The sequence below is a fragment of the Oryza brachyantha genome, chromosome 10 (assembly GCF_000231095.2).
Source record: "Oryza brachyantha chromosome 10, ObraRS2, whole genome shotgun sequence".
Classification (NCBI taxonomy): domain Eukaryota; kingdom Viridiplantae; phylum Streptophyta; class Magnoliopsida; order Poales; family Poaceae; genus Oryza; species Oryza brachyantha.
This window is the reverse complement of record NC_023172.2, coordinates 16,150,301-16,172,713: the sequence shown is the minus strand read 5'-3', so window position 1 is coordinate 16,172,713 and position 22,413 is coordinate 16,150,301. Positions and strand designations below refer to the sequence as shown.

General features: G+C 40.0%; 3 protein-coding genes across 4 annotated transcripts; all 3 read left to right on the top strand.

Moving 5' to 3' along the window:
- The first annotated feature begins 646 nt into the window (after positions 1-646).
- On the top strand, positions 647-5,508 carry LOC102701581 (D-xylose-proton symporter-like 2). Its single transcript, XM_006662046.3, has 14 exons — positions 647-885; positions 961-1,055; positions 1,144-1,222; positions 1,384-1,443; positions 1,551-1,617; positions 1,704-1,828; positions 1,922-2,023; positions 2,093-2,461; positions 2,560-2,607; positions 2,824-2,886; positions 3,995-4,075; positions 4,464-4,562; positions 4,680-4,817; positions 4,922-5,508. The coding sequence occupies exons 1-14, from the start codon at positions 838-840 to the stop codon at positions 5,048-5,050; spliced, it is 1,503 nt and encodes a 500-aa protein (XP_006662109.1). The 5' UTR covers positions 647-837; the 3' UTR covers positions 5,051-5,508.
- Positions 5,509-7,095: 1,587 nt separating this feature from the next.
- On the top strand, positions 7,096-13,017 carry LOC102701301 (CSC1-like protein At1g32090). Of its 2 annotated transcripts, none has more exons than XM_006662045.3 (11): positions 7,096-7,607; positions 9,384-9,536; positions 9,706-9,841; positions 10,088-10,189; positions 10,331-10,450; positions 10,579-10,659; positions 10,800-11,140; positions 11,237-11,482; positions 11,591-11,915; positions 12,024-12,257; positions 12,363-13,017. In XM_006662045.3, the coding sequence occupies exons 1-11, from the start codon at positions 7,303-7,305 to the stop codon at positions 12,741-12,743; spliced, it is 2,424 nt and encodes an 807-aa protein (XP_006662108.1). In that variant the 5' UTR covers positions 7,096-7,302; the 3' UTR covers positions 12,744-13,017. The 2 variants fall into 2 exon arrangements, with proteins under 2 accessions (XP_006662108.1, XP_040384280.1); XM_040528346.1 differs by lacking the exon at positions 7,096-7,607 and adding an exon at positions 8,043-8,175.
- A 2,098-nt stretch (positions 13,018-15,115) lies between these two features.
- On the top strand, positions 15,116-22,280 carry LOC102709878 (4-coumarate--CoA ligase-like 2). Its single transcript, XM_006662579.2, has 6 exons — positions 15,116-15,808; positions 16,495-16,684; positions 17,986-18,125; positions 18,273-18,340; positions 21,164-21,266; positions 21,767-22,280. The coding sequence occupies exons 1-6, from the start codon at positions 15,131-15,133 to the stop codon at positions 21,893-21,895; spliced, it is 1,308 nt and encodes a 435-aa protein (XP_006662642.2). The 5' UTR covers positions 15,116-15,130; the 3' UTR covers positions 21,896-22,280.
- The last annotated feature ends 133 nt before the right edge of the window (positions 22,281-22,413 follow it).

The following is a 22,413-nucleotide window of genomic DNA, read 5'->3' as shown; positions in this document are numbered from 1 at the left end:
TCTTCTCTCTACTCTCTTATCTCTTATTTTGATGTGTAAATCTTTTGCGCGTTCGAAAAAAATATCTCTTTAAAATATATTTATAGCTGCTATTGTAGACGTGCTCTAAGGCCCGTTTAGTTTCAAAAACTATTAAAAGAATCACATCGAATCTTTAGACACCTAAATAAAACATTAAATATACATGAACATTAATACTAATTACGTAGTTATGGGGGAAATCGTGAGACAAATTTTTGAGCCTAATTAGTGCATGATTAGCTATAAGTGCTAAAGTAGCCAATATTTGCTAAAGATAGATTAATTAGATTCAGAAGATTCGTCTCGCGGTTTTCAGATAAAATTTAAAATTTATTTTATAATTAGACTACGTTTAATACTTTATATTATGATCGTACGTCGATCTGATTATGATCGTACGTCGATCTGATCTCTGTCCCAGAAATTTTTCTCAGCTGAACAGGGCCTAAGTGCTGCTGGCTGGCTTGCTTGGGTTCGTTTGTGACCACGTGGCCGGTTTGCCCGTCGAGAGACGGCTGCTGGTGCTGGGTTTATTGACCATGACCAGATTAAAATATAGGAGTATGTTCCATCGGTCTCTGTTTAATAGACTTTGAGTATTGAGCCTCCTCTGGTTAGTTGGTTGGTTAGACAAGGAAGGAGAGGAGAGGAGAGTCCGTCATCACTCATACCAACAAATATACGATACGAATACGTACTTACCGTAGTACTCCGACCTAGAATAGAATCCCTTTTCCTTCTCCCCCTTCTTTCGTCCGTTTCCAATTCCAACCACCTCAAACACTTTTCTCAACACACGAGAAAGAAGCTCCATTAATGGCGGACGAGCCCCTCTCCAACTCCAACTCCACCACCAACAACAAGGTACTCCAGTTTCTTCCTTGTCCTGGGTTGGGGTCCCCGTCCAATCATCGATTGCTTCCTTCCTTCTTGTTTCAGAGGAGGGCTGAGGGGATTCGCCCCGACTGCGAGAGCACGGAGCCCTTGCTGCTCGCACCGCACGAGCCCTACCGCCTCTCCGCCGCAATCCTCCCGTCGGTTCAACTCTTCTTCTTCTTCTTCTTCTTCTTCTGTTTCCTTTACAAGTTATTCCACTATAAACCCTCTCCTCTTCCTCTGCAGGTTCCTGTTTCCAGCTTTGGGCGGCCTCCTCTATGGCTACGACATCGGCGCAACATCTGGAGCTACCATATCGCTCAAAGTATCACCACTTTTACCTATAATATATGCTACACTATACAATTCGTCCATTGTTAATTACTCTTATCTATACCAAAATCATCGTGATAGTTAAATCACTTAGCGCAGCGAAGTGAAGCGATTACTATACGCTGAATCGCTGATGAATGATTCATTTTGCAGTCATCCACGTTCAGTGGCACCACATGGTACAACTTGTCATCGCTGCAAACTGGCCTTGTCGTAATGCCCTTCTCCTTCCCTAAGTCTTTCCTCCAACTGTTCATAGTAATTACCACGCTTGCCACAATTTCATCTTCATCTTCCCAACTCTCGTTTTGCTTATGCAGGTCAGTGGCTCACTCTATGGTGCTCTCATCGGTTCCATCTTGGCATTCAACATTGCGGATTTTCTAGGTCCTCCTCCTCCACCGCAGTTGCTTTCTTTACATTGCCTTGTCTTCTGTTTTTGCTTATGCTCTATCTATTTTATATTACCACAGGACGACGCAGAGAGCTTATTTTTTCTTCTGTCTCATATTTGATCGGAGCTCTTCTAACAGCAGCAGCACCAAACTTCCCTATCATGGTTGTTGGCCGCTTTTTCTACGGCATAGGAATTGGATTGGTAGTCTAAGCATAATTCTCCCATTCATGCCATACTGTCTTCACACCGCAAAAATGTACAAACATCGCGTAATCTTTACGAGGCTTTTATCAGGCTATGCATGCTGCTCCGATGTATATTGCCGAGACTGCTCCAAGTCAGATAAGAGGCATGCTCATTTCTCTCAAGGAGTTCTTTATTGTTCTTGGGATGCTTGTAAGTTTACACATCACACGACCTGACTTTCTCTCTTGGCCCATTTACTCACTTTTTTCTCTTTTGCAGCTTGGCTACATTGCAGGCAGTCTCTTTGTTGAAGTGGTTTCTGGCTGGCGCTACATGTATGCCACCAGTACACCACTATGCCTCATTATGGGAATTGGGATGTGCTGGCTACCTTGTTCACCCAGGTGGCTTCTGTTATGTGCCATACAAGGGAAGGGGAATCTTACGGAGTCCAAAAAAAATGCTACCCACTGCTTATGTCGATTGAGGGGTCAAGCTTCTCCTGATTTGGTTTTGGAACAAGTTAATTTGATTCTGGATGAACTGTCATATGTCGATCAAGAGACGCAAGCAGGATTTAGTGAGATCTTTCAGGGAAAATGCCTCAAAGCAATGATAATTGGATGTGGCCTGGTGTTCTTTCAGCAGGTGATCACTTAATTTATCGTATGGTATAGCCGCACTCGTGCATTCGATCATGTAAAGATGAAATTATCGGTGTGTTACACTTGCTGTGTGAATGTCAGGTCACTGGTCAACCAAGTGTGCTATATTATGCTGCAACAATCCTTCAGGTACTTATACTTTTCTGTATGAATTAGTTATGTCGTCGTGTGGTGCTATGTTTGGTTCTCAAAAAATGGAAGCCCTTCATGTTATAAGTTGTTTCCTGTCATTGATTAAGAATATAAAAAATCTATCTTGTCTTGCGGCTCAGAGGCCTACAGACACCACGCTTTCTTCGTTTTTGTTCATGTATTATTCATAGCTATTATTTTCTTTTCATGCAGAGTGCTGGATTCTCTGGAGCATCTGATGCTACTCGTGTATCAATTCTTCTTGGCTTACTAAAGGTATACGCCACTACTTCATAAAATTCTTCATATTATAACATGCTGATATTTTCCAGCTCTAAGCTGATCCATAGATGCCATGCCCTATGAATGAATTCACAACAAATAGCTACACTACTACACACCGATATACCCACAAGAGTAATAACCTCTACCGGTATTTGTCTTGTTATTATTCGATGCGACAACAGTAATGAAAGAGGACACGACGAGCACTCTGCATCCAATCTGAGTGCTAATGTCAGATGTCCCTTTTACCATCCGATTGATCAAAACAGCACTAGTGTATTTTTCTCGTGGACTGCAGCACCAAACACCTGAAGACATGACCATTTTGGGAGCAACTTATTTTCCTTTTTATGTGCTGCATGTCCTCTTCCTCCAAGATTAATTTGTACATCCATCAAACTGAAGATCGTTTGTTTCAAGTGTTTGATTCTCACTCTCCACTATAATATCATCACCATGCAAGAGCTTCACCTTTTCTAATTTCGAACCAATTTCATTGCTGCCAAAATAGAGTTGCTGAGGCAACATTTCTCGAGAACTGTAGATTAGGCACAGCAAAATAACACCCTTTATCAAAAAAAATCTTAAGATTTTTACTCATAAAAGGTAGGGAGACTTTACCATATAACCATTATATTAATGGTGGGTTAAAATGTTTACAAAAGAGAAGCCTAAGTAAGCGAGCCAAGTGGCTAAAAAAGAAATACCAAAATATTGAAAAAAGATCCGTAAGTAACACTGCAGTGCGACATGCAAGGACTCTTGATGCAACAATGAACAATACTAGTTGCAAAAGACTATGAAGTACTCATGCAACAAATTGATAGAACTACTGCCACAAATACCAACGTAATCAAAGAGAGAGCTGCATAGCTTAGTACTAGAAACAACCATGAACTGCCTAGCCTGCACAAATTCTCTTCAACAAATCAACATAATATTGTGAAAAAGACAAACAATTGACCTTAGTGCAAGAAACAAAAAAAACATCTACAACAAATAGCTCCTGGTGACTAATTTTGGGAAGACAAGTTACAACATATTAAATCTCTGCATCACTTCAACTAATTGCTGATGTTATGTTTTTTTTTTTTGGCAGTTGATTATGACTGGAGTGGCAGTTCTTGTGGTTGACAGGCTTGGAAGAAGACCATTACTGATTGGAGGTGTTAGTGGGATTGTAAGTCCAGCCTCAACATATGGATTCTTATTGAAATATGATAAGAGTACTCATGAGCTTCTTGCTTGGTAGCAGAATTTGATACCTCAATGGAACTCTATCTCCTGCTTTTTCTGGGAAAAAAAAATACTGAACCATGTATTTGTGTGTTCTGTTCTATGTTTCTGTAGATCAAGTTAACATCAAAATTTTTTTGGCATAAGCCAGTTATAGTTGCTATGAAGAATTTGAGTAGTTTTTGTCCAGAGAAAAGGCGTGATTTTTGCATGATGGTTCCTTTGTATTTCAGCAGAATACAATGATCTTTTTTTAGCAGAAGAATATGATGATACTCAACAAGATGTTGCTACACTGACCCAATTTGTTTGTTGATTGGTTTAATGTGCAGGCTGTTTCCTTATTTTTGTTATCTTCTTACTACACCTTATTGAAGGATGCTCCTTATGTGGCTGTAATAGCACTTCTACTCTATGTTGGTTGCTACCAGGTACTTACAGCCAGCTTATCTTTATTTGGCAAGAATGTAAAATTGTAGAAATTTTATGCAGCAAAACGTAAGTTGATATTCTGCATTTGTACTCTCTGATGATAAGTTATTCTGCAGCTGTCATTTGGCCCAATTGGTTGGCTTATGATTTCAGAAGTTTTCCCATTGAGGCTGCGAGGTCGTGGGTTGAGTATTGCTGTTCTTGTGAATTTCGCCTCCAATGCATTGGTCACTTTTGCTTTCTCCCCACTGGAGGTATGCCTCCTTTTTTGACATATGCTATGTAGTGTACATGGATAATAATCCATATTGCGGAGGCTGTGAGTTTGCTCGTTAATTTCTGTTGTCTGATTGTGTAGGATTTGATTGGAACCGGGATCCTGTTCTGTGGGTTTGGGGTGATTGCAGTGGCGTCTCTTGTTTTCATATTCTGCATCGTGCCCGAGACGAAAGGGCTCACCTTGGAAGAAATTGAAGCCAGCCTGTAGATCCAGCTGCCCTGCATGTCGTGTAAATAAAAACCTGAAGTGAATTGTCCGCAAGAGTTTACTGCTGGCACGTACTGTTTATTCAGAGTTGCTACAAGCTGTAGGACTGAACATCTTTGTGGTAAGAGAGTGAGGTGCCTTGAGGATAAATGTTATACCGCTGTTGCATTTGGTCTTAATTCAATCATATCCGTATTAAGCTCTTCTTCAATACGTGTGCGTGATTAGTGTTGTACAACAGCAGTAGCAGCATGCTCTCTCAAATAAATAAATAAATAAAGGAGGAAGAGGAAGAAGAAGCAGCAGAAGCAGTTGGCTGCCATGTTATTGGGCACTTTTTCAAAATTTCGCATGATCTCAACGTATATATCGCCAACAGGAGCTCTAATTTTGCTGCTATTAATCTGTGAAGAATCATTAAAAAAAATTGTGGAGAATAGAAAGGAATGGTGTGTTGACATGAGTCTGAACGTCTGAATTTTGCTTTGTTGGATCTGGCACAGTTCTGAACACATGTGAGCTGAATCAGGATTAGTAGTTAGACGCGTTGATGTCCAAAGAGTGTGTTTCGTAACCTTACATGTGTGTGCGTGGTACAGTGGTTGCGCTTGCACATGCATGACTAATGCAAGTCCAAGGCATACATGTGAATATGTTATGCTAATTGCGGCGTCATGACCAACTTACCGTCCGTCCTTCCCTGTCTTGCTTCCTTGACTAATAACTAAACAGATGGATGGATGGATGAATATGCTGCCCTTGATTTGTTATGTCATGGTTGTTGCATGTGCCAAAAATCATTCCTTCCTTCCTTCCCGGCTGGATGCCATCCCTTCCCAGCCTTTTTTTCCATCCTCGTCGACCGATGTGGCGTCAGCTCGATCGCAAACAAAACATAAACGCGGTCTCCTCTTCTTATCTTACCGCTCTCTATTTTAAAATATAAATATTTTTAATTTATTTACTATATTTATTTTAAAAGAAAAAATATTTCTAGAGCTGAGTGTATGAATTAAAAAATATAAAAATATATTAGAGAAATACTATGGTTGTTTTGAGAAAAGAATGTTATGTGAGAAAATTAAAAATGAATGACCGTGATTGGTTAAAATGATGATGATGATGTATGTGAATAAATAGCTTTATTATCTTACGATAAAGAGTGATCGATAGAAATAACACCATCTTGGGATTGAGGGAATACCAAATACTAAAGTTTAGTCAAAAGAATTCCCTTTTCCACTTTAGTAACAAGATTTCGAATTTTGCAATCTTTAGATTTTCTTACAAGCATCGGCGGTAGAATCATATTAATCATACGAACCTGTGTTTGTCAAAAAAAAAAAAAATCAACTTCTGAACACATATAGATAACTGGACATCTAGATTCATTTGTTGAAGTTGATTTTGTTTAACAGATGGAGATGATTTTTATTAAATGCATATTTTTAATATTTTTTTTAAAAAATAGTTAGTTTGTGTTTGGTACCCTCTTACTACCCACCTATATTTTTCTTGTTTTCGTGTACATGTTTTTCGAATTGCTAAATATTGTATTTTTTATATGCCTTTTGAGGTGCTTTAAAATTTTATTAAACTATTTTTTAAAGTTTTTATAGCTAATAATTAATTAAGTGTATGTTAATCTACTGTTATATTTTTTGCGCCGGTTCCCAACCCCATCAAAGAACATGTCCTTAGTCATAAAACTTATATTTAAAATATGTATTATTTGATCACGTTATTTTATCTGGTGTGGCAATAAAACACCGTCAACTTATAGGTGCCCATATTTTGGCTTATTGAAGAATTTGTAAAATGACATATTTGTAAAAAAAAAATTTATAAAAATTTTATATATGTTTTTAGAATCTTAGTGATATAAAAACCAAGGCTAATAAAATCAAAATCTAAATTTTTGAAGATAAATTTCAAAAGGATTTAATTTTTCATAATTTTTTTTAAGAAAAACAAAAGTAGAGTAGAGTAGCCGCGTCCATCCAGGCACGGGTCAGAAAACTCCAAGCGACAAAAGGCCAACAAACAAGCGCAACATCTATCTGGCTGGCCTGCACTGCATCTGCACTGCGCCGGACGGACTGAAGAAGCATGCAATGCAATGCAATCGCCATTTCCACCTCCTTCCTAGTCCCTATAGCAGCTTAATAATCTCCTTGTCCTAATTCCCCATTTCCAATCTCCATAGTACGAGAAGGAGATCGAGTAGCGGCAAGAAGTGAAGGTAGGGAGGCATGGCGACGGTGGAGGACCTGGGCGTCTCGGCCTTCATCAACATCCTCAGCGCCTTCGTCTTCCTCCTCCTCTTCGCCGTCCTCCGCGTCCAGCCCGTCAACGACCGCGTCTACTTCCCCAAGCTCTACCTCTCCGGCCAGCGCACCCACCACTCCCGGGGCGTCCGCAGGTTCGTCAACCTCGACCTCTGCTCCTACTTCCGCTTCCTCAGCTGGGTCCCCGGCGCGCTCCGCATGTCGCAGCCCGACCTCATCCACCACGCCGGCCTCGACTCCGTCGTCTACCTCCGAATCTACACGCTCGGGTGCGTCGTCTTCTTCTTCTTCTTCTTCTTCTTCTTTTTGCCCCCCTCCCCTAATTAATTTTACTATTACCACTAGTAGAAGTTGATGGAAGCAGTTGCATTTTCTTTCCGGGGATTTCAATTATATATGCTTTCGAGATTCCCGTCTAGTCCCTTCCTACTGCTTCCACTTATTTGTTCCAAGATTAATTGCTTTAATTTGTTCGCGCGAGCTCTTGCTAATTGGTTGCCAAAGTCGTGGTCTTGAGTGGGTACTAGTACTATTCGCGAGTGACAGTTCAGTTTAGCACAGAACAAAAGAGTACAGCTGCGCTGCAGCACGATGAGATACTGCTCTCGATTGTTTGTATTTTTAATTTATTTTTTTAAACACAGTTAAGAGAGAAAAAAAACACAGTGAAGGAGGAGGAGGAGGAGGAAGGGGGTGCTAGTGGATGCGCGGATAGATGGAGTACTTAACTAGCTCCCGCGCGTTGAAAACGGTGCCGGCGGATAGGATAATCTTCTTGACTGATTATGCACCGCGATTGCTGGCCTTCTTTCACGGAGGAAGAAGACTCGGTGCATGGTTGGTTTCCCTCAATTTTTTTTAAGTGCCTGTCCCATCTAATTTGGACACTAACTAAAGGTATTAAATATAAACTATTAATAAAACCCATCTCACACTTATTTCCCGAGATAAATCTATTGAGCCTAATTAGTCCATGATTAGCGAATATGATGCTACAGTAAACATTTGTTAATCGTGGATTAATTAGGCTTAAAAAATTTGTCCAATGAAATAGTCTTTATTTATGAATTTAGTTTTATTATCAGTCTATATTTAATACTCCTAATTAGCGTCCAAACATTCAATGTGATAAGGGACTTAAAAAAAGTCTCTGGATCCAAATGTACCCGCATTTTTTTGTAATTTTTGTTTGAGACCCTACCCTACCCTAGCAAGTCGCACGTCTGCCTGCATAAATGGTTGGCGTGCTCATGCTCCTGGGTCGTGCTTGCCCACTACCTTTGGCGTCCTACTTTTCTGTTTCTCCTACGGATTCTTCAATCCCTGGGGTGCTGGGGACCCCTCCTTTACAACTGGAAGATGCTTTTCTTGCCACTTTGGAACTTTACATGGAAATTTACTCATAAAAGTTTTACCTATTCAGGATCTAGTCATATTTTGATACTTGTATTCTAGCTTGGCATGCTCTTCTTATATATGCCATCACGTGGGTTTTGGATTAACTAACTAACTTGTTCTAGAATTTTAACATTGTTAGGGCTATTTGGATTGATGCCAAACTGTGCCCTAAAAGTTTTTGGGTAGTTTGAATAGTAAATATGATGGTTTGGTTTGAAGCCAAATACTCCTAGTTGGTAATGCCCCTAATCAATTTGGCGTGATTCTATAACTATCTTCATTATGATAACAAAGTTTGGTTCCATATTGCTAATAAACAAAATACAACTCTACCCTAACAACAAACTGCTACTACCAAAAATTGCATATATTTTGGCACTATCAAAGGATTGTAGGGTTGAGAACAAAACATGCCTGTCATGTTATCGCTTTGCTAAAAGAACTAAAATCTACGCATAGTTTGAAGATTTTCAGTCATAGTTCCTCAGGCAGCACCTTGGGTAACTTTTTTTCCTTTCCCACCTTGTTATGAGGAAAAAGAAAATGAACTTGTGTCATAAGAGAACATACTCAAGTTTTGCTTCTACAGTTCTATTTAACCAACTGCTATGTTTTTACACACTAACTCGCTTCTGTTTCTTTGGCAGCCTCAAGATATTTTTGCCCATTACGACTGTCGCCTTGCTTGTTCTTATTCCAATTAATGTCTCTGGTGGCACGTTACTTAATCTACGAAAAGAAGTTGTCTTTAGCGATATTGATAAGCTTTCCATTTCAAATGTTAGCCCCGGATCCAACAGGTTTGTCCACAAGCATCTCATAAACCAGTTATAGTGTATATTGTTCTTTAGCAGAGCTCAGATAATCAATGATAATTGCTGTACTTAAATTCTACATTGCTCTGGATTTATGCTTTCATTTGTGCCATTGCTTGAATTGCCTTACGATGGCCTCTGTGTCTCGTTTCAGGTTCTTTATCCATCTTTTAATGGCATATGTGTTCACCTTTTGGACATGCTTTATGTTATACAAAGAGTATAGCAATGTGGCATTTATGAGATTGCACTTCCTGGCTTCTCAGAAACGCTGTGCTGATCACTTCACTGTAAGTACATAATAACTAGGCAATGCTATCTTTAGTTCTACTGCACTTTACGTGTATCACAACCAAGCTCCAATAATCTTTTGGTAAAGAAATAGGAGTAGAGAAGTTGAGCAAATACTTAGATTTAATATCTCTCGTGTGTCTTTCTGAGTTGAACATACTCCTTTTGTTGTGATACTCCACTTAATGTGAGTCCATTTAATATTTTCAGTCATACTATATCAACTTGATAATTTTGCATGGCAGGTGATTGTTAGAAACATCCCTCATGTTTCGAGCCATTCAACATCTGAAACAGTGGATGAATTCTTCCGTAGGAACCATCCGGACCACTATCTTGGTCAGCAGGTACCTAATCCTCAATGTTGCCTATGTCTCATCTTGCATTTACACCAGAATGATGTTTAAATCTCTACTTGGTTTTCAACAAGTATTTAATTTACAAACCATGGTTAATGATGAATCTGCTCATCATATCTGGATGTTCAGGCTGTTTATAACGCAAACCGTTACGCTAAACTCGTGAAGCAAAAAGAAAGGCTTCAAAACTGGTTGGATTACTACCAGCTGAAGCTTGAAAGGCATTCTGGAAGAAGACCAATTGGAAGGGTATTTTCTGAACATTGTCTTTTTTTTTTCTTTCACTTGCGTCAATACCAAGTTCTTGGATAACTCCTGTTTTGGATAATGTTAGCCCAAGAAATGCTTCAAGCTTGTTGATATTTTTGGTACTGCAGACAGGGTGCCTTGGTTTCTGTGGTAGGGAAGTGGATCAAATCGACTATTACCATGCTAGGATCAGCGAACTTGATAAGAAGGTAGAATCCACAGTGTCATGTTTCTTACCATTTACAGACACTCAGAATAAGTTTGCAGGCTGTTGCTTGTATATTTGTATGCATGAACAAAGCTCTTGTTCAGACTTAACATAGGCTGTTTGTTATGGTGATCTTTTCAGCTTGCATCCGAGCGTCAAAGAGTTCTCAATGACCCAAAAGCTGTTATGCCGGTTGCATTTGTGACATTTGATTCAAGGTGGGGAGCTGCTGTATGTGCACAGACACAACAGTCAAAGAATCCCACCCAATGGCTAACTGATTGGGCTCCTGAACCACGGGATGTATATTGGGAGAATCTGGCCATTCCATTTTTTTCTCTCAGTATCCGCAAGTTCCTGATATCTGTTGCAGTATTTGCGCTGGTGTTCTTCTACATGATACCTATTGCTTTTGTGCAATCACTTGCCAATCTTGAGGGTATTGAAAAAGTTGCACCTTTCCTAAGGCCTGTAATAGAAGCGTAAGTTGGTTTCCATGATATCTGTTCAGATGCTATAAACTGCATATGTCTCTCCCTTTTGCTGTTCATTCAGAAGCATTGTTACATGATTTGCAGGAGAGTGGTGAAATCATTCCTTCAGGGCTTTCTTCCGGGTTTGGCTTTGAAGATTTTTCTCTATATCCTTCCTACGGTTTTGATGATCATGTCAAAGGTTGAAGGTTACGTCTCTTTATCATCTCTTGAAAGGAGGGCTGCTTCAAAATATTACTACTTCATGCTGGTGAATGTATTTCTTGGAAGCATAATTGCTGGAACAGCTTTTGAACAGCTATATGCTTTTTTTCACCAGCCACCTACACAGTAAATTTCTTGGAACAACATCCCTTTTGTCACATGTGCTATTTCCTTGTCCTCAACTCATGCCATAAAAGTAAATATACTCAATCTCCTCCCTTTCAATTTCTGCAGAATACCAAGGACCATTGGAGTAGCTATACCAATGAAAGCTACATTTTTTATGACATACATAATGGTTGACGGGTGGGCTGGCATTGCGAACGAGATTCTTCGGGTGAAGCCACTGGTAATATACCACCTGAAGAACATGTTTATTGTGAAGACGGAACGGGACAGGGAGAAGGCAATGGATCCGGGAAGCATTGGCCTTGCAGAGAACCTTCCATCGCTGCAGCTGTATTTTCTTCTTGGGCTTGTGTATGCTGTGGTGACCCCCATTCTCCTTCCTTTCATAATCATCTTCTTTGCCTTCGCTTTCCTCGTGTACCGACACCAGGTGAGCCTGTCAGTCATGCTGCTTAATTTAGTTGGCTTTGCTTTGGAAGTGATACTATGGTTGTTTTGGCTCCAGTTAGTTAGGCTCTAAGATGATGTGCTGTTTCAGATCATCAACGTGTACAACCAGGAATACGAGAGTGCTGCTGCGTTTTGGCCTCAGGTGCACTCTCGCATAATAGCGAGCTTGCTGATCTCGCATGTAACACTGTTCGGGCTGATGAGCACCATGAGGGCTGCCTACTCCACTCCCCTGCTCATCTTCCTCCCACTGCTCACCATTTGGTTCCACAAGTACTGCAAGAGCCGCTTCGAGCCTGCTTTCCGCAAGTATCCTCTGGAGGTGAACAACTCTCCCTCTACTTTAATTTGTTTCTGAAATTAATTACGGCACGTAGCTGCAACAATGCATATATGCAATGGCATGTACTAATTTTGGTGTCGGCAGGAAGCGATGGAGAAGGACAATCTGGAGCGTGCGTCGGAGCCAAACCTGAACCTCAAATCGTACTTGGCGAACGCTTACCTGCATCCCATTTTCCACATGTTTGAGCAACAGGAGGAGCAACAGCAGCAGCAGCAGGAGAAGGTAGAGGTCCGAATCGACAAGGCGCAGCAGCAGCAGCAGCATCGGCAGGTGCAGGTGGAGGAGGAGGAGGAGAGCAAGAGCAGCCAGCAGGCTACACACTACCATCATCACCATGAGCAGACGACGACGACGACGACACATCACCATTACCCACACCATGAGCATATGAGCAGGAGCAGCAGCCAGTACGACTCGGCATCGCCTCCGCACTTTGTCTACCATTACGGCATCGACCCTTAGCTAGCCCCTTAATCTTAACTTAATTTGCCTTTTATTTTGTTGATTGGGAATGATTTTTTTTCTGTTCCTCTAACGAATGATCTGACTGATTGCTGACAATTAATTGATGGTCTGTTGTAATTAAATGAGCTTTTTACTTATTTTGTGAGGATGTGAATATGTGAGTCGAGTGTGCCCTTGGGAAATTTAGGTTTTTGCCACTTTTGTGTTGGAATTGGATCGTGTGCCGTGCCTTAGCCTGTAAGGAGAAATAATCTTCAAAAAAAAGTCTCAAAAGTCCATCATCTTATGAAAGGTATGCATGAGAATTTTAATCTCATCTTGTTTACTATAGGAGATGTAGACATTCTTATAAGGAAGGGAGAGTAATAACCTAACCATTTGACCAATGGTCCGAGAGAGAACGAACTAGAAAACTAGGTGCACCCGCTTGCCTGGCTGGGCTCGGGCACATGTGTCGCGTTTTATCCCAATATAAACTGGTGAAATTGAAAGCTAGACAAGAATTGAGTCGAGTTAACTTGAATATTGACTGCCCAGAAAGAGCTTGTTAATGCTGCTCTTGATTAGCCTATAAACTGGAGTCAATGATATCTATGGTGAACCAGATATATGATTCATGCTGTATAGTGCCACCCTAGGAATTCTGTTGAGATTTGTTGTCGTTCGATCTTGTTGACAAATTGAAGGTGTTTTAAAACTCTTATTTTGAAGTCCATAGGATAGAAGCACACATTTTTGCTCAAATAAAATCTATTTTTTATATTATTAGCTTTTGAAATTCTACTGTTACATTAGATTAATTATTTGGTAGCGCTTTCTACCACTGAACACATGTTAAACCTTGATGTAATATTTGCATTTACTGGCGCTGCCATAGAAATTGCTAGTTATTTTCTTTCGAAATGTTTAACTTATATGATGATAGGATTTTTGAACTGCGTGCACATAATTTACTTTGGGATGTTGTTCTATGCACATGGCACTCCTCGATGATTCGACAACTCTCATTAAACCTGAGTCTCCATGTATTGCAGATCAAAGAAAAACATTGATGTATATTTGCATGCATATGTGCCATAGAAATTGTCGGTTATTGTCTTTGGAAATGTTTCACTTGTATTGATCATAAGATTGTAGAACTCCATGCATGATCTACTTTGGGATGTTATTATATATAGTACATGCAAAAGATAGTTTGGATTTCAGACATGCAAGTGAGATTAATCAGGTTGATAGTTTTTATGGACATCATGTCCATAAGGGTGTATTCTTTAAAATGTATCGTAATACATTACCCAATATCATATCATCCTACTGTTGGCACGGGTACATTGGGCTAAGCTGGTGGGGGTGCGGATTGGGCCAATTAGAGAGAGCAAGAGATGTATTATGATCATGGTTCGCTGTAGCCGGAGATAGCTGTTGGAGAGGGAAAATGCTAAGCTAATTGAATATGGCAGCTAATAGCGGTGTTTAGCCGGAGATAGCTGCTAAAATAGCTTTCGTTTAGCTTCATTTAGCCGCTAAAAGTTTAGGTGGCAAAAAATTAAACATCAAATTTTGGCCCGCCAGGAATCAATCCTACTAAAAATCCTAGTCAATCTCTCATCGTATGAATTATGAAGTGCCTGTATGAATTAAATTATCAAGTATGAATCTATGGTGAACTAATTAGAGAAGAAATGTGTTAATTTTTAGCCAAAATTCTATCAATCTTTTGAACTTTTTTTTTTCAAATCCGCTAAATGTCTTAGCCGTGGCTATAGCTGATGTTAATCTTAGCCGTTAGAGAGTCTTAACCAGCTTAGCCCGCTATTTAGAATGCAACAAGCACGTGCACGTCCCCCTCCATTCAAATAACACACAGCTCACGCTCCTCTTCCTCTTGTGCACCCTCTGCCTCTGCCTTTGCTTTTTCCATCTCGTGATCCGCTCTCTTTTCTCCTTTGCTTTACAAAGCGCAAGGAAGAAGCACATTTTTTTTTGTTTGATTTCGAGGTGGGTTGGGTTGGTTCGTCGGCATGGCAATGCAGGTCGCCCAGCCGCACCAGCGGGCGAGCTCTCCCTCCTTCTACTCCGCCGCCGCCGGCCTCTACAGCAGCCTCCACCCTCCCCTGCCCCTCCCCTCCGACCCCTCCCTCTCCCTCGTCCCCCACCTCTTCTCCCGCCTCCCCTTCCACTTGACCAACCCCTCCCCCGCCCTCCTCGATGCCTCCACCTCCTCCTCCCTCTCCTGCGCCCACCTCCGCCGCCTCGTCTACTCCCTCGCCGCCGGCCTCCGCCACCGCCTCCGCGTCGCCAGGGGATCCACCGTCCTTTTCCTCCTCCCCAACTCCATCACCTTCCCCGTCGCCCTCCTCGCCACTGGTGCCGTCGCCACCACCATGAACCCCTCCAGCGCCCCCGCCGAGATCACCGCGCGTCTGCGGGACACCGCCCCCTCCCTCGTCTTCGCCTCGCCTCAAAACGCCTCAAAGCTTCCGCCTCTCTCCGCCCCGCTCGTCCTCGTACCCGACACCTTCCACCTCTCGCCCGATCAGCACCATCGCTTCGCACTCTTCCACGCGCTGCTCGACCCCGCCGGCGCTGACGCGCTGGCCCCTCCAGAGGTCGGCCAGGAGGACGCCGCCGTGGTCCTTTACTCGTCGGGGACGACCGGCGGGAGCAAGGGCGTGGTGCTCACGCACCGCAACCTCATCGCCATGGTGGAGCTCTTCGTACGCTTCGAGGTGTCGCAGTACACGCGGCCTGCTTGTGAGAATATCTACCTGGCGGCGTTGCCCATGTTCCACGTCTACGGCCTCGGGCTCTTCGCCGTGGGCCTCCTCTCGCTGGGATCCACGGTGGTGGTGATGAAGAGGTTCGACGTGGGAGAGGCCGTCAGGGCCATCGACAGGTACAAGGTGACGCACCTGCCTCTCGTGCCGCCCATCGTGGCGGCGCTGGTGAGGGCCAAGGCGCCATTGCAATCGTTGGTGCAGGTCTCAAGCGGCGCTGCTCCGATCAACGCCAACCTCATTCACGACTTCCTCACCGCCTTCCCACACGTTGATTTCATTCAGGTGCTGCCCCTTCCCATCCCACCCTATGCATGGCATTACCTGCATGCGCTGTCCTATCTGTATTTGTTTTGTTTTTTCTTTCACTCCATTTTGTCCGCATTTGCCACAGTCCCACGCGTTCTGGACATCACTTAAAAATGTGCGTGGCTGCTAAATATTTTGTCTTTTATGCACCGGCACGGCAAACAGCCAAACACTGATTGCTTCGGTTCTTCAAATCTGTCCTAGTTTTTATTACTTTTACTACGCATTCTCATCTTAGGCAGTAGGGACTAGGGAATGTTGAATGAGCTCTGAAAGCTCTTCAACTTAGATGATCTTGGCCGCGTTAGTTGGTACGCGGGTAAGTTAACTTACCCCGGCACGAAAAACGTAGTAATAGATTAGTATATAATTAATTAATTATTAATTATTAAAAAATATAAAATAAATTAATATGATTTTTTAAAACAACTTTCATATAGAAAATTTTTTAAAAAATACATCGTTTAACCGTTTGGAAAGCATGCACGCGAAAAACAAGGGGTATAAGTTAACTAAGGAAGAGGGACGAACGCGGCCCTTGTAGGCTTTCTACGCATATGTGTAGGCATCGAGTATAATGAAATCGATGGGGGTCAAAACAACTGTACTGATCTCCATCGTACGTATATTTCCTCATCTTCATGCAACAAACGTTTGCACAGGGGTATGGCATGACGGAATCGACTGCCGTAGGAACTCGCGGCTTCAATACTTGCAAGCACAAGAAGTATGCTTCGGTGGGTCTTTTAGCACCCAACATGCATGCTAAAATTGTTCATCTGGAAAGTGGTTCCTGCCTGCCTCCAGGCTCTTGTGGGGAGTTATGGCTCGATGGCCCGGCTATAATGAAAGGTACAACCATTTCATGACCTGAATTGAAAACAAACTGAGCCTTTTTTACTGCATCCAAAAAACTTCACTTTTTGCAGTCCGATGCAAAACATTTCATATTATTTCTATGATCTGGTTGCTTGGATTCTAATATAGACTACCGCTTCTCTACTGTGTCTAGTCTCTTGGTACTGTCTGCCATCTTGTTTCCTTTGGATAACGTGTTATTCTTGTTGACCGATGATAACGGGTCCGGTTTCTCTGCAGTAATGTTTATGTGAGTAGCCCAGTGATTTAATACCATTAACAGTATCGGAATACTGCAGCAGCATTAATTTTGAAACACTGTTTATTACTGTAGCAAATACTGTAGCGCTAGATCTCATCCATCCGTTTCGATCCAACGGTCACGAGATATACCAAATTCACGTTACTGTTGCTGCTACTGCAGAGGATCTCAGTCCGATAATAACGTGGTCATTCCTTTTTTTAAGATAGAGACCTAGCTAGTCATTGTTTTTCACTGCAGATAATAGAATCTTACTTATTTAAACTTTGTCTACTTAGTTGCCACATTAGAGCTCTCATGGGTTGTTATGCTTTAGCCAATTAAAGAAAAGGTATCCCGGTGTATATGCTGCTGTCGAGGTATAGAATTGTTAGCTGCCTCTACTAAGTACTGTTCCCGAGATCGATCGGTGGGGTTATTATTATTAAATATAGTTCCTGAGATCCGTTATAAAACCAGCGCTGAAATTAATATCGGCAGCTAATAAACCCGGAAGCGATCACCATTCACCATAGAAGATCTAATCATGACAACAACACCGAGACACGATATTTGTTAACGAGATTGGGATAAGCCTACTCCCCAATACACGATATTTGTTAACGAGGCTCGAATAAGCCTACTTCCTGGGACACTAATTACGGGCGCTCCCTCCCATCCCAGCATAATTATAGCTTATCACGTATCAACGACCACGGCTGGTCGGTTATGCTGTCAACGGTCGCTTTCTAAGCCTACCTATGCTCTTGTCGTTGTATTGGTTATCACACTTTCTATTTATAGAAGAGTCTAGGATAGAGTTTGACTCCACTTCTACCCTAAAACCTACTACAACTCCAAGTCCTAATTAGAATCCGACTACGTATACATATTTGACACAAACTCTAACAAGATCTATAGTGTTTTGTTTAGATTTCATACTTTAGTTTGTAACATCATATTCTGCGTTGTAGGTTTGAATCATGGTTCACTGTACTCGTTACCTCTTTTTGTTCATTTATATTTGAGTTATCAAAATTTTACCTCTTCACAGGTTACTTGAATGATGGTGATGGTTCTTTCACAAGAAAGGATGGCTGGTTGCGGACTGGGGATATTGCTTACTTTGATTCAGATGGATACTTGTTCATAGTGGGCCGCCTGAAAGACACGATCAAGTACAAAGGATTTCAGGTATGGCCTCCTGCACTGCAGTCTGCAGCAGGCCTTAGAATACAATGTTGTTGCTCTTGTTCGTGTTTCAATGAATTCCACATATTGATGTTATACAAGAATGTCTTTACTTGTAACAGTTAATTGTTTTATTTTTCTTACCTTCAGATAGCTCTAGCTGACTTAGAAGCAGTTCTGATCCGGCACCCTGAAATTGTTGATGTTGCTGTGACATCGTAAGATTTTGTTTCTAAACTGCATGTTAGTACAGTCGTTTTATCTGTTATCATGTCTTTTAGTGTGTTCCTTTGATTCTCTCTTTAATTATTTGATACTAGCAGCGTGCCCTGCATTTGCACGGCTAGATTTAGTATTGTACAAATGTTTCAGTTTAGATGCTTTTGTAATATTTTACCTTAGCACGTAATTAATATATTATATCACATGCAAAGCATGATTTGGCTCCACTATAATAGCTATAGAACTAATATTACTAAAATGAATCTATCGGTAAATTCCACTCCCTTCGTTTCATAATGTAAGATGTTTTAGCTATGTTTAGATTCATCTATTAACCAATGTATATTGTTTATATATATATGTACAGATTCATTGATATCTATATGAATTTGATACGCTAAAAAATCTTACATTATGAAACGGAGGTAGCACTGGCTAAATTGACCAAGAGGAAATTTTTTCTTGTAAAAATCAACGGAGGGAAACTATTATTTCTACCGGAAACCAATATTTGTACCATCACTTGCTCTTTTGGATTATGATAACAAGTGTATGCTCACCAGACATGTACCCATGCACCATCTGACATGCTTAAAAGAAATATTGGCTCGATTGCTAGCGATAAATCCATGGGCTCAATATACCTATATGTATGTAATACGCGTGGGCAACAGAATACACATATAGCCCTACCAACAACCCTTAGTGCTAGCTTGCATTATGATAATACATGTATTTATTTATTATTGGAATTAGATTGATGATACAGTTTTAGGTCTTTCTACCTTAGATATAACAATGACGTGGAGTAATTGTTTGACTTTTTTGGAAAAAAGTTTAATGACATATTTATATAAATAATTTTTGAATAAAACTTTTAGATGGATTTAATTATTCATTTGGACTTAAATACATCGACTGGTGCCATAGCGTTGTATTTTTTTTTCTCTCTTACCAATTCCAGTCCACGGATGGACGAGGCGATATAGTTTGTTAATTTGCTAATGATCCATATAGATTCCTATTCTTATTTATCTATCTATCTATCTATCTATCTATCTATCTATCTATTATAATATATTATAATATAAAGACAGGCTTAAAAGAAGGCTTCACGTTCGCTCTGGGGGCTAGAAATTACCACGTTAATCGGAGAAAAAGAAAAAAAACGAACCGTTGGATCATGGTGGATCCAGATAGATCATGTGGGTCCAGATTATAACGGTGCAGATTAATTGGAGAAAAATAAATATTTCTACCATCGGATCAGATTGTGTTTGAATTTTAACGGCTGATATGTAATTAGGATCCGTTAGATTATGGAAGTTTATATTTAAATTGTAAATATTGATTCTGCTGCTGTACGGATTTAAACTCAATATTCGTGTGTTTAGAGTCCGTATGGTAAAATTCTTTTTTGATTCCATAAGTTGCTTTGATCATGATGAGACTCGGAACTCATCTTCAACACCAGTCTGGTAGGTTTCATGAGTCGTAACTAATGCCTCCATCTAAAAGCAAATTGAGTGTAGAAAGAGCCAGATAGGACTGACTGTGGTTTGCGAAGCCACTAAATAGATAAATTCTCGCAAAAAAATAATAAAATATATAAAATAAAATATATATTTAATCATAGAAAAATAAATTACAACGTTAACAAAAGAAGATTATAACTGTTAGATCATACCGGATCTAAAATATAGGGGTGCATAGATTAATCGAGCAAACTATATATATATATATATAATACAAATTATGTGTATAAAAATAGAAATTAAATAACAGATACAAAGATTTATTAATTAAAAATCTGAGTAGGGACTGGACAGTTCGCACCAAAGTAAATAAAATCCTACCATAAGCACGGATTAGAGAGGGGACGTGAGCACGAGTCATGATTTTTGGGAAATAAAAGTAAATTAAAAATAACATAAATATAGATGGAGTACTAATGGAGGTAATTTTATTTACTATTGAAGTGGGAAAAAACTTTCAATATTAATTGATTCCATAAAACAAATTTTACCAAAAGATCTTTATTTTATAAAGCAAACCAAAAGGCAATGACATATTTGCAAACACAAAATAATTTGTGAATAAATTTTTTATTTAGACATTCTTAGCGATCTAAAAGTCGATGCTGGAAATAAACCTAAGTGAAAATACTTTAAAATAAACTCCAAATTTAAGATTGAAAAATCCAATTTTGACTATAAATAAAAGCGAAAAGATGGGGTGCCATATAATAGAATAAAATTAAAATGACCAATAGTTAAGAAACAACTAATGATTACATAATGTTAAGTTCAAATAATAAAATAAATAGAATAAATATATAAAATAAATTAAATCTAGCTGACAATTGAAATGAGCGGACTATCTTACTGGATTATACATCAAAATACCGAGATATGCAGTACCATATGATTGACGATAGATTGATAGGCGTAGTCACTTAGTTGAATTTTCTAACTTTTTTAAAAAATAAAATATAGAAAAAAAACATAGTTCTGCATTATAATATAAGTTTATTTTAACGTTTGCCGCGCAATTGCGCGGGCCATTAAGCTAGTTTTATTTATTTTAGAGCTATGTCATAAATCCATATGGAGGACTCCAAAATATATTCTAATTCTATATTCCTAAAGTAGTCCAATCAATCTCCTCCATTATAATCAAGATCGACCAATGTCTGACGATTATTTTTTTTATTAAATGTAATTTTTAGCCTATGGAGCAAATGTGTTGACTTTTTTTAGCTGTCTTTTTATAATATAATAATAGATAGATTGTTGATGTTTAGTTTATATACATGATAGTGATGAAGATGAAGATGCTGGAGAGATACCCGTAGCCTTTGTGGTGAGAAAATCTGGGAGCATTCTTTCTTGTACGGATGTGATGGAGTATGTGGCCAAGCTGGTAAGAATAAGAAGATTCTACACTACACAACACAACACTCGCCGTATTTTCCTGTTACAAAACGTTATAAGATAACAGCAAGTGCACAGAGTGCATACTTTTTAGCTATAAATTCCAGTAAAAATGGATCACGACAAGCTTTCTGCCTGCCCACCTGTGCAAATAAATATGGCAGATATTAGTTACTCTCAAGCCGTGTTCATCAGTGTGTTCCTCTGCATCCTGCCCACCTGTTTTGGAAACTGAAATGTGGTTGTTGGTTGAGCCCCTGTGTGTACCGATGGGAATGTATAACTGATATGAGCCTGTCTGTCAGTTGGTTTGACAGTCATAGAGAAGGCATTTGTCCATCCAGAAGATGGTTGTTCTTTGACCCTGTCCATCTAGAATAACGATATGTTCTTTTTTTTTTTTGGTGAAGTAATAATCCTTGGGCTGAGAGTGCTTTACCGATACCAAGTAGTGATGTTGCGTATTATTGTTGTATGGTGTGGGTGCAGGTGGCGTCGTATAAGAGGGTGAGGAAGGTAGTATTTGTGGAGGCGATACCCAAGTCAGCTGCTGGAAAGATTCTGAGGATTCTCAAGGACTCGCTTGTTGATGTTTCCGGTTTCAGATCCAAGCTATGAACAGAAAAGAAGCAGCATTTACTCATTCAATCAAAGGGGACGCAAGCATAGCTTTCTATATTTTCACTTTGGCCGTCAGGTTAGGCCAGGCCTCCCATTTGTTTAAAGAAAAAAAAAGGACATACCATCGTTCCAAATATTTTCATTTTAGGGAAAAAAAAAAGGCAAACGAGGTCAGTCCAGGGCCAAGAATCGAGTTTGTACAACATGCTGTTAATTTTTCCTGTAGATCATGAGCAGAGGAGGTCAGTTTTATTTGTATTGTCACTTGAATCTCTCCTGACCAGAGTCTAGAAGGAAGAAAGAATATGCTTAAGAGTATGCTGTTGGAATGATGCAATGGGAGAGGTGGCAGTATTGACCATATAACTATTTAAATTTTACTTGCTGCTGATAATTTTTAGATGGTTACACCCTGTTTATGTTTATAATATAAAATTTGAATTTTTAATCTTAAATTTAGAATTGATTTTAGTGTCCTATAAAAAAATTATTCATAAATTATTTTTCTTTGTAAA

What these genes read in the sequence shown, in the direction of transcription:
- LOC102701581 (XM_006662046.3), top strand. Translation starts at nt 838, where the DNA reads ATGGCGGACGAGCCCCTCTCCAACTCCAACTCCACCACCAACAACAAG. An exon ending in GCCTGGTGTTCTTTCAGCAG is followed by an intron (nt 2,462 to 2,559) that starts GTGATCACTTAA and finishes TGTGAATGTCAG; the next exon opens with GTCACTGGTCAACCAAGTGT. An exon ending in TTGCTTTCTCCCCACTGGAG is followed by an intron (nt 4,818 to 4,921) that starts GTATGCCTCCTT and finishes CTGATTGTGTAG; the next exon opens with GATTTGATTGGAACCGGGAT.
- LOC102701301 (XM_006662045.3), top strand. Translation starts at nt 7,303, where the DNA reads ATGGCGACGGTGGAGGACCTGGGCGTCTCGGCCTTCATCAACATCCTC. An exon ending in GTTAGCCCCGGATCCAACAG is followed by an intron (nt 9,537 to 9,705) that starts GTTTGTCCACAA and finishes GTCTCGTTTCAG; the next exon opens with GTTCTTTATCCATCTTTTAA. An exon ending in ACCACTATCTTGGTCAGCAG is followed by an intron (nt 10,190 to 10,330) that starts GTACCTAATCCT and finishes CTGGATGTTCAG; the next exon opens with GCTGTTTATAACGCAAACCG.
- LOC102709878 (XM_006662579.2), top strand. Translation starts at nt 15,131, where the DNA reads ATGAACCCCTCCAGCGCCCCCGCCGAGATCACCGCGCGTCTGCGGGAC. An exon ending in CACACGTTGATTTCATTCAG is followed by an intron (nt 15,809 to 16,494) that starts GTGCTGCCCCTT and finishes ACGTTTGCACAG; the next exon opens with GGGTATGGCATGACGGAATC. An exon ending in GTTGATGTTGCTGTGACATC is followed by an intron (nt 18,341 to 21,163) that starts GTAAGATTTTGT and finishes TATACATGATAG; the next exon opens with TGATGAAGATGAAGATGCTG.